Source organism: Myodes glareolus, chromosome 11 (assembly GCF_982192425.1).
Source record: "Myodes glareolus chromosome 11, mMyoGla1.1, whole genome shotgun sequence".
Classification (NCBI taxonomy): domain Eukaryota; kingdom Metazoa; phylum Chordata; class Mammalia; order Rodentia; family Cricetidae; genus Myodes; species Myodes glareolus.
Genome location: NC_142036.1, coordinates 23,237,092 through 23,248,175, shown reverse-complemented (window position 1 = coordinate 23,248,175; position 11,084 = coordinate 23,237,092). Strand labels below are relative to the sequence as shown.

At 46.9% G+C, this 11,084-nt stretch overlaps 1 protein-coding gene across 1 annotated transcript; it reads left to right on the top strand.

The window, feature by feature from the left end:
• The first annotated feature begins 3,210 nt into the window (after positions 1-3,210).
• Serpina5 (serpin family A member 5) lies at positions 3,211-8,057 on the top strand. Its single transcript, XM_085697881.2, has 5 exons — positions 3,211-3,341; positions 3,754-4,379; positions 5,253-5,523; positions 5,870-6,017; positions 7,137-8,057. The coding sequence occupies exons 2-5, from the start codon at positions 3,767-3,769 to the stop codon at positions 7,320-7,322; spliced, it is 1,218 nt and encodes a 405-aa protein (XP_085554007.2). The 5' UTR covers positions 3,211-3,341; positions 3,754-3,766; the 3' UTR covers positions 7,323-8,057.
• The last annotated feature ends 3,027 nt before the right edge of the window (positions 8,058-11,084 follow it).

Below are 11,084 nucleotides of genomic sequence, written 5' to 3'. Positions count from 1 at the left end.
GGCAAGAAGATGTTGCCTTTCTCTCTTCTATGTCTGAGTCTAATGGCCTCAGGAAGCATTAGGTAGGATGGTGCCTTTAATGGAGATAGGATCCCTTTGTTTGTCCTGGCTGCCCAGCTAGCTTACACCCAAAATAACCACACAGAAACTGTATTAATTAAATTACTGCTTGGCCCACTAGCTCTAGCCTCTTATTGGCTAACTCTCATATTTTGATTTAACCCATTTCTGTTAATCTGTGTATCACCATGAGGTTGTGGCTTACCGGGAAAGATTCAGCATGTTTGACCTGGTGGCCCCATGGCAGCTCTCACTCTCTTCCTAGCATTCTGTTCTGTCTTCTCTGTCTACCTAAGTTCTACCCTATCAGGCCCAAAGCAGTTTCTTTGTTGATTAACCAATGAAAGCAACACATAAACAGTAGGACCTCATATACCAGGTGCCCAACGTACTTGGTAAGATGGTGCCCAGCTTGGTAGGATGGTGCCCAACTTGGTAGGATGGTACCTGATTGATTTGCAACCCCCAGATGAAAAAATCTAGAAGGGTGTCATCTGTGTTATCTACTGATTCAGACCCAGAAGGGGCCAAATGGCCCACATTTTTATTTTTTATATAACATATAAACAACTTTTTATCCTTATAAAAGATTTATTTTTGACTATCATGAGATTTTTATTGTCAGGTAGATAAATCTTTTTGTTTTTGTATAAAATTGACTGGGAAAGACTGTTTGAAACAAGCAGACATTTTTATCCAAATGCTTTATCAGGGACCCCAAGTTCCTTGGGCTTCTGCAAATGAAGGATGGAAGTCTTTAATGTGGGATTGATAAAAAAACCCAGAAACAGATATTGGGGTTCAAGCTGAAGATCAGAAAAGCAAAGCCCAAGCCACTAGAGAGATCTTACCTCTCCCAAGGCTCAGACAAACAAAGGAGAAATCCTGCCTCTACAAATCTTCCGACTCAGGCTGAGAGTGAGAGCTCTCTCTTCCTGTCTTATATTCCTCTCCAGGGCTGGTGGGATTAAAGGCGTGTGCCACCATCCACCCACTATGGCTGACTAGCGTGGTTGCTCTGCACTGATCTTCAGACAAGCTTTATTTATTAAAACGCATATAATATACCACTATAGGATCTAATAATCCTGTCTATGACAAAAAAGGAGGGAAACCAGCTCAGCCAAATGTGTTAGAGCTACTTTTAGGTGATTTTGAAACTGTATCATCAAAAACAAAATACATACATTCTCTCTCTTTCTCACACACACACAAACCCAAACCAAAGCAAACAAACAAAAACTTTTTCTTCATCCTCTGAGGCATCATGAAACAAAAGAAATTTAAGAATTGTTGTCTCATTTTTGTCCCTCAAATCTTTAATCTCAATTTTTTATCATTTCATTTTTGTCTATTGCTTCCCAGTCTGTTTTGGAGTAGATTTATGACCAGTTTGACCAGTGGTGTTGAATTAAAATTGTATCAATTTTACACGGTGAATCTAAAAAAAATTAATAAAATTTTAAGGAAACAGATCTGTCAATATGGAAGTCAAGTGGCACTTGTGAGCAATATTTTGTCTTTAAACTTTTACCTACATATTCCCATGTCTTTAAACTTACAAAACCTTATTTTAGGGACCCAAGGGCAGGTCTTTTTGAATGAAAGTAAAGGATTTTTAAGAGCACTTTAGCACATTTATAGGAACTAGAATGCAGAAGCAAACAAAACAAAACCAAGGAAAAATATGCCTGTCTTCATTAGTGTTTCAATCGCTGTGGAGACACCACAACCACAGCAACTCCTGCAAAGGAAAACATTTAATTTTATGGCTTACAGTTTCAGTCCATTATCATCATGACAGGACATGGCAGCACGTAGGCAGACATGGTGCTGAAGAAGGAGCTGAGGGTTCTACATCTTGATCCTCAGGCAACAGGAATTGAACTGTAACACTTGAAGAAGCTTGAGCATAGAAGATCACATAGTCTACCCCCGTGGTGACACCCTTCCTCCCATAAGACCACACCAACTCTAACAAGACCACACCTACTCTAAGAAGACCACATCTACTCCAACAAGAACATACCCACTCTAACAAGACCACACCAACTCCAACAAGACCACACCAACTCCAACAAGGCCACACCCACTATAACAAGGCCACACCTCTTAATAGTGCCACTTTGTAGAAGGAGCGGTGGGTCGCTTCCCGCTGCCCGCCTCCCAGCTAGCTTTACCCCTGAAATAATTACACAGAAACTGCATTCTTTTAAACACTGCTTGGCCCATTATCTGTAGCCTCTTATTAGCTAACTCTTACATATTGATCTAACCCATTTCTAATAATCTGTGTAGCACCACGAGGTGGTGGCTTACCAGGAGGATTCTAACCGGCATCCCTCTCTGAGAGGAGAGTCATGGCGACTGCCTCATTGCTTTTTTCCTCCCAGCAACCTGTTCTGTCTACTCCACCTATCTAAGCTGCTGTCCTATCAAAAGCCAAGGCAGTTTCTTTATTAACCAATGAAAGTAACACATAGACAGTTAACCCTCCTCCATCACCACTTCCTTTGGGGGCTATTTTCTTTCAAACCACCACAAGGATCTTAAGAATTTTTCTATCTCATGTTTTACTGCTGATGCTCTCCACTTCTTTCTTCAGGCAATCTCTCTGTCCTGACTTTTAAAAAATTTTCTATATATTATGGCCATATTTACTCTTTTTCTCATATTCAGGTGTCCCTGTTCAGTCACTACTTGACCTGGACCAGTAGGTCATTCTTTGGTGACAGGATCCTGAGAGAGCGGACCAGGAGATCAGAAGAAAGATAATAGAAGATAAAGTTTATTATTAAAGAATCAGAAGGTCTTCCTATGTCCTCTGTCAAGCAATATCTTTTAAACTATTTCCAGGGAAGACATGGGACAGAGTCAGCAGAAACTGTCATACGATAGGACTAAGTCAGAGGGGAGCTAACTAAACAGTGCTGTCTGTACAAGGGGAACATAAGGTATCTCAAGAACATTACAGACTGAACACACAGCAACCTTGGGACTGATAACTCCAGTCTCTTCAGGGGAAAAAGCCAAGTCCCTGGAACAGACTGGCATTGCCAAGTCCACTCCTGAACAAAGAAACAGAACTGGGTCCCTTTTGTCCTTTTATCAGGAGGTCTGAGAAAGTCTTAGATCAGCCCAGATCTCAATAGGGCGGAGTTGGGATGGGGTGGGGGCACAGCCTCTGTGGCCAGTGATAATTGCAGGCTGTAAGTTAGTCTGCCCTCTGTCCTCTCCTAAACCAGGTGGACTGCCACTGTGACATTCAACCATATTATAGAGTAAGTACAGCTGCTGCTCTGGGACCTGGTGGGCTTGGGGAGGTGGGTGGAAGGGACATACCTAGGCATGCCTGGCCAAGCTATAGTCAAGGACTCCTATGGATGAGGCTTAATACAAACATCCTAAACTTACTTAAAACATTATGAGAAAATTTTTGATGATTTTTTTTCTTTTGTAACGCCATTGCACTGTTAATCTACAAATCTGTCTTGAGCCATTGCCTGCGTTGTCCGGCCTTTCTACGGCCCTGAGTACCACCACTTCTCTTTGCAGTCCATGACCTCAGCCTCCTAAGTTATCTCTTGGAGGATGTGGGGACATCCTTTAAGGTTGTCAGCCTACTCAATGAGTCTCCCACTTTGACCCATGACTTTTTCCTCTCTGAGAACATTTTCCTATTCTTCCATTCAGAACCACTGCCACGATGAGGATCTTCCCCTTTCTATGCTTGCTGCTCTTCAGCCTTGTGGTGGCCTCCCACCAGCACTCCCGTTTGCTGGGGAAGAAAAAGGCCAAGGTGTCCTCTGTGAGTGCTAGGTTAATTCCCAGAAGTAAGGACTTTGCCTTCAGTCTCTACAGGGCCTTGGCTTCTGAAGCCCCTGATCAGAATGTCTTCTTCTCCCCCATGAGTGTGTTCATGAGCTTGGCCATGCTCTCTATGGGGACTGGATCTCACAGTAAGACACAGATCATGGAGGGCCTGGGCCTCAGCCTCCAGCAAAGCCAAGAGGCCGAGCTCCACAAGGGCTTCCAACATCTGCTGCAGAGGTTCGGTCAACTTAGAGATGGCCTCCAGGTGAGCCTGGGCAGTGCCCTTTTTACAGACCCAGCAGTACATATTCGGGACAACTTCTTGAGTGCCATGAAGATGCTCTACATGGCGGACACTTTCTCTACCAACTTCGGGAACCCTGAAATGGCTAAGAAGCAGATTAATGACTATGTGGCCAAACAGACCAACGGCAAGATTGTAGACTTGATCAAGGAACTCCAGAGCACCAACGTTATGGTGCTGATAAATTACATCTTCTTCAAAGGTAAGCCTCAGGCTCAGACTTTCACCTTCTCTCTTTCCTGCTTTATCGCATGGTAGCATGCCTTCCCCCACAAAAGAACAATTCATCCGCATGCCAGCTGGATGGAAGGGAAGCAACCGCAGGTAAGACAGACGGTGATTGATCAGATAGTGACTGGCCCTTGCCATGCCATCATGATGAAACAATAACAATGCTGACACAAGACCCTCTAGAATCAGGAATACGGACTTGATCAGGGTTAAATGGGTAGGGAACGGGAGTCCAGGGCTTCTGAAGGCAAGTGCCTTAGTTACTTTTCTATTGCTATCATGAGACACCATGACCAAGACAACTTAGAAAAGAAAACACTTAAGTGGGGCTTGCTTACACTTTCAGGGGGTGTGTCTATGATCCATTATGGCAGGGCATGGTAGCAGGCAGGCAGGCATGATCCTGGAGCAGTAGCTGAGAACATATATGCCAACTACAAGACAAGCAGGATGCATAAAGAGAAACCCTGGGCCTCGTGTGGGCTTTTGAAACCTCAAAGCCCACTCTCAATGTCGTACTTCCTCTAGTAAAACCACACATCCTAATCCCCAAGCAGTCCCACTAACAGGGGACCAAGCATTCCAACATGTGAGCCTGTGGGGACCATTTTCCCCCAACCCACATGTCAAGGATTTGGGAATACAGGAGAATAGGCACGTGAAAGGGCCGGGTTGCCCCAGTCGTGAGGGGATTTGGCCTTTGAGGCCCCTAGATGTGGCTGCTGAGGCTCCTGAGGCTCCTCTGCAGAGACACTCTTTGGACTGTCTCCACTGGTCAGGCACAGCCAAGGGTGTCTCATTTCTACCCTGTGATTTCGCTCCTATCCCATGCTCTCACCTTTAGACAAATGGGAGACGCCCTTCAGCGACAAAAACACCCACAAGGAAGATTTCCACGTGACCCCTAAGCAGAGCATGCAAGTGCTCATGATGAACCGTGAAGATGAGTACCTCTACCTCGTGGACCGAGGTATTTCCTGCACCGTGGTGAGGCTCCCTTACCAAGGCAATGCCACAGCCGTGTTCGTTCTCCCCGACGAAGGCAAGATGCAGCAGGTGGAGAGCAGCCTGAGTGAGTGGGCCCTGAAGAACTGGCTGAAGATAGACACGAAGAGGTACTTTCTAAGTCATCCTCCCTCCACGCCTGGGAAGACACGTGACCCAGGCCAGCACAGGGGTGGGAAGTGATGGTGGGAAGAACTCCTCAGGCAGGGAGCTGTCTCCAAACAGAAAGTCTTCCTGTGAAGTCCTCAGCCCAGGACCTGGCCCAGCTTGAGGGATAAAACCTAGAAAAGTGGGGATTCTGGGGTGACACCAGAGTTGTCAGCCCAAGTGCAAGTACAAAGCAGGCACACTCCAGCGGGAATGAAGGTTCCATTATTTCTGTGAGGCTACAGAGAGAGGGCGCTAAGGACATCTCAGCATCTCATGCTGTCTAAGAATACCCTTTACTTTCTCTAGGCGGTTAAGCCTTTACCTCCCCAAGTTCTCCATCGAGGGTACCTACCATCTGGAGAAAATCCTACCCAAGCTGGGCATCAAGGATATCTTCACCTCCCATGCTGATCTGTCTGGCATGATTGACCATGGCAATATCAAGTTATCTGAGGTGAGTCTAGACACTCCTGAGTGCCTGCTTTAGAAATTATCACGCCATTCCACCCCATTTCACCCGATCCCATCACCCCCATCCCATCCCACCCATCCCACTCTATCCCACCCTACTGGATCTCAACCCACCCACCCTATCCTATCCCACCACATTCCACCCATCTCATCCCACGCCACCCCATCCCACCCCATCCCACCTCATCCCACTCCATCCAACCCCGACCACTCCACCCCGTCCACCCTATCCCACCCACCCCACCCACCCCACTCCATCCCACCCACTCCACCCCATCCCATCCCACTCAATCCCATTCCATCTAATTAGATCCTACCTTGTTCTGCCCCATTCTATCACTGATCCTCTTCAATGCCATCCCACCCAATTCCATTCGGTTTCACCTCAGCTCATTCCTTTCTACCCCATTATGATTCCTTCACCCTAGAGATCCAAAGACTTTCCTTTGTGCCTTGTTCTTCTTACAATGGGAACCCATATTTTCCACATGGTCTTGGAAGAATCTGTGCCTGTCTGAACGCTGTTTTGTTAATTGCTCTGTGTGTGCATGTGTATGTGTGTGTGTGCGCACACACACACACACACACACACACACACACACACACACACACACGCACGCACGCATCCATCCCAGACAAAGAGCTTTGCTCTGTCTTTATTGAATAACACAGAAAGGATCATACGGGGAAGGAATGGGATACTTTACAGACATCTTCTCAGAGTTGTATAAGGGATTAAGTTGCTGACTCCAATTCATCCAGACATCAAACAGACATCAAACACCATTGTTTATGATTTTATTTTAGAAGATTGCTTTCAACTTCTGTATCTGATGTTTTCAGCAAATGACACTCAGTGTTGTCTAGATCAGGGACAATGGAAGAGTATATAATTTAAGACTGCATAGGAAATCCAAGGCAAGTGAGGTTGTTTATTGCTCCGTTCACTTAAAAGCAGGTTATGCCAACAGTAGGGTGGTAGACTTCCGTGACATCTGGATGTATTATTAACTCTGGTTGTGAGGTTCCAGTTCCTTAGAAATACAAGCAACATTTTTATCATGATGCATCACCACAACCTGGCCCCACTGTCTGCCTGCAGATCATGCACAAATCCTTGGTGGAGGTAGACGAGACAGGAACCATAGCGGCTGCTGCCACAGGAGCGGTCGTCACGGTCAGATCTGCTCGGCTGAAGACTCTGCAGATAAAATTCAACCGACCTTTTCTGTTTGCCATCGTGGACAACATGGAGCTCTTGTTCCTTGGCAAAGTGGTTCGGCCCTGAGCTGGGACTCTTCCCGAAACCCACAGGCTGACCCAGAGGAAGCCATGATGATACGACAGCCCATTCATCTGTTGGTAGTTGGTGATTTGCTGAATAGATTAGCAAGGTGTTACAAATAATACTAATATACTAATGGTGGCTTCTCTGATCGCAGTTGCAAGGGATGTGTTCTTGCTCTCATCTTTCATCCGTGATTGGCACTGAGCCTAAAGAGGCCAACAGCTGCTTTCTCCATGGTCCCACCACCATATTTGTGTCACAGTCATACCCAGTGCCCAGGCCATTTGTGCTCAGTCTGTCACCATAAAGCTTTGTGAGAGACTGGTCACTATAGGTGACGGCCACCAGAAAGCATATCTTTAAGCCTGGTCTTCCACCTGTCAGCCACAATTTATCAGTTCATTGTGCTTTAGAAATGGGAATGACGATGCCCCTCTCTGGACCTTTGTTTCTTGGTGCCTCCAGTGAAGGATTAGAGCAAGAAGTCCATCCACTGATATGCAAAAAATCATTCCACAGGCCTGGCTGCTCCAGGCCAGTCATAGTTGATATAAGAACTCAGCTTGCTAGCATGCTTGAGCATCAGGGTAGAAGTGTCTTGCTGTGGACAAAAGTATCAACAGGCAAACCTGACTGGGCTGGAATGACAGAGGCCTGTCGCCAGCCGCAGAATGTGATTAGAGACTGACTTGCTGATTTTCACCTTGGCAATAGCAATAAAGCATTTTGCAAAGACTGGGTCTCATTGTTCTTTTGGAGACAGCCCTGGGGAGAGTGACACTCGCCATGCGACGCCATCATTCCTGTTCGGCTGACCGAGAAAGGAAGGCTTGCTGAGGCCGAGGCGGTTTGCCCAGTCACACGGCTTGCACACGGTAGAGCCGAGATGAATGATAGATTGCTGAGTTTCTTGTCGCCGTGACCAGTTCCCCACAAGAAGCAGCTTAAGAGTCCCTTCAGGCTCAGGTCTGAGGGGATGGTTCACCATGGCGAGGAAGGCATGGGGCAGGGGAGGGTTCAGCTGTGGCAGCAAGAGTGCGAGGCTGCTTTCTCGCACCTGAGTGGATGTGCAGGTGTGGGAACAGAAAGGAAGGCTGGGCTATAAACCCCGAGGCCCATTCCTCAGCTAGCCACTGTTCCATCTACGTCTCCCAGAGTTTCCCACAACCCCCAAAACAGCATCGCCAGCTGGGGACCAAGTGTTCAGATACACGAAGGGAACATTTTTCACCGAAATCATAACAGATGGGGAGTGTGGCCCCACCGCTACCCTCAACCCTGTGTTCTGTTGAGGAGGGAGAATGGAGACAGAGTAACAGGTGTGTCTGAATCTCAGCATCCTGGGTTGACTCCCGTCTTCTGGTCAAAGAGGGAATTTGGCACATGAAAGAGCAAATGAGTGAATGAATTATTGAGCAAAACTGCCACCAAACCTCAAACTGTTCCATGGTGAGCTGTCCCCAGAGCAGAGTACTTTGTCCACCCTAACGTGAATATTACTATCATGGTTCCCATGAGGCTGTGCTCAGAGCTCTGATTCCTGGATCATATTGAAGATGGGTATCCACTGGAAATAACAAGGTGTGTTTTAGTCAGGGTTTCATAAAAGAACACAACTCTGTGTGTGTGTGTGTGTGTGTGTGTGCATGCGTGTGTGTATGCGTATGTGCATGCGCGCATGCGTGCATGTGTGTATGTGTATGTGAAAGCATACATGTGTGCATGCATGTGTACGTGTATGTGTATGCATGCGTGCATATGCACACACATGTGTGTATGTCTCTGTGTGTGTGTGCATGCGTGTGTGATTTATAAGAGGATTACAGGATGCAGTTCTGGCAGTCCAACAATGGCTGTCTCACACTGGAGAGGCTGAGAACCTGACAGCCCACGCCGAGGCTGGCTGTCTCAGCAGTTCCTTTCTAGCCTTGCAGGCCCGAAGGACTGTTGGAGGGCAGCTGATTGTCAGTCTGCATTGGAATCCTCAAGAAGCTGGTTCTGATATGGGCCAAGGAACACCATAGCTACAGGACAGATGCGTTTGCCGATGAGAGCAAGGGAAAGCAGGCAGGAAGCAAAGTTTCCTTCTTTCATCTCTTTTTATCTGGGTTGCCATTAGAAGGTGTGGCCTAGATTTCGGGCGAGTCCTCTTGCTTGAGACAATCTCACCCAGTCATTATAGTTGTGGACAGCAGTTTGGGTTTTAGTTGATTCCAGATGCTGCCAAGTTGACAACCAAGGTTAACTATCACACAAGGTCAGCACCTTTAAAAAATATTTATTTCACTTTTATTCATCTCTGTGTGTGTGTGTGTGTGTGTGTGCGTGTACATGTGTGTGTGTGTGTGTGTGTGTGTGTGTGTTTGCAGGTGCCCATAAGATCCCTGGGAGTTGGTGTTTCAGAAAGGTGTGAACCTCCCATTGTGGTTTCTAGGAATGAGCCCCAGAGTTTGACTGCCCCCCTAGAGTACTTACTAAGAACTTCTCTGTCAGTCTCCTGTGGGAACTTTTCATTTGCAATCGCTTTCCTTCCTCAGGACCCTGCAACAAGGTCTGTCCCTGTCTCTGGTTTTTACTCAGAACTAGCTGGTGACAGTGAAGGCCCAGGCTCTGACGCCTGGCAAAGGTGCTGGCGTGCAGCAGTGCACGTGGCTATGACCAGATCCAGACATCTCATCAGTGACTATGACGGAGTGGCTGTCCACAATCAGGCCTTACCTTGGGGTCAACCCACCCCCTCATGCCTTTCCCTTGTATAACGTCTAATGATTCGCGGCAAATTGTGGCTCTTCCTGTTTACCCAGTCCATTGGAGGTCAGAGAGGAGTCATGTCTAAGGTCATGTACGAGACCAAGGTCCAGTGCTTCCAAAAGTTTACTGAACAAACAGACAGAAAGCAAACACTGCGTGGGCCGAGAGGTGGAGGAGCAGTGCCTGGAGCCTCTGTTGCACATCACACGTGAATGTTGTCTTAGAACTTACTGGAAGCTATTGGATTCAGCTGCCATGTGATTCCGGGATGTAGAGACTAACAGTTCAGAGAGACAAACGGAAGGTTTTACCAAAGAACAGCATGGAGCTGGCCTTGATGTAGGAGTGGCGCTCCATAGGCAGCAAATTTGGAACAGGTAGAGGACTTGCTGACAGAGGGACCAGCTGGAGGGAAGCATGAGACAGACACGATGTGGAGAAAGAGAAAGTACAGACACAGGCCATGAAGGAAAACACGGGAAAAGGAATTTGCTGTCCTGGCTGTTCGGGAACAAGAGCCTTGGACACATGACCATGGTTCTCCCTAATGTCTCTCATAATGGATACTATAGTGTGACAGCCCTTCACACCACATCCTGAATATCCCTCTTCCTGTCCTTTATTCCCGACCCACACATAAACTGAGACCTTCACTTGATCCTCTTGGGGGCCCTCACACTTTCTTCTCTAAGGCTCCACCAGTGCCTCAGCCACTGGCGAAGGCTGTTGTGTGGGGCTTCTGGGCTTCGGCACACATAGCAGCTGCTCCCCCAAGACTCTCATTCTTAGCCTCCTGGGACAACCACGACACCTACACGTGCACCCACAGACACTTGCACATGTAGACTCTCCCATCCACACACCTGCATAAATAAAAATATAAATATTTATTTATTTATTTATAAATAAATAAAAGTATAAATACATCTTCCTGGCTCAAGACAAGGAATCAGGATGCTGATGGCAAAGCTCTAAAGCTCTCCCTTGAGATTCATACATACACATGGTATA

Excerpts from the sequence above, each read along its gene's own strand:
- Serpina5 (XM_085697881.2), top strand. The coding sequence starts at position 3,767 with ATGAGGATCTTCCCCTTTCTATGCTTGCTGCTCTTCAGCCTTGTGGTG. Across the intron at positions 4,380-5,252 it reads AAATTACATCTTCTTCAAAG|ACAAATGGGAGACGCCCTTC; the intron begins GTAAGCCTCAGG and ends TCTCACCTTTAG. Across the intron at positions 5,524-5,869 it reads CTGAAGATAGACACGAAGAG|GCGGTTAAGCCTTTACCTCC; the intron begins GTACTTTCTAAG and ends TACTTTCTCTAG.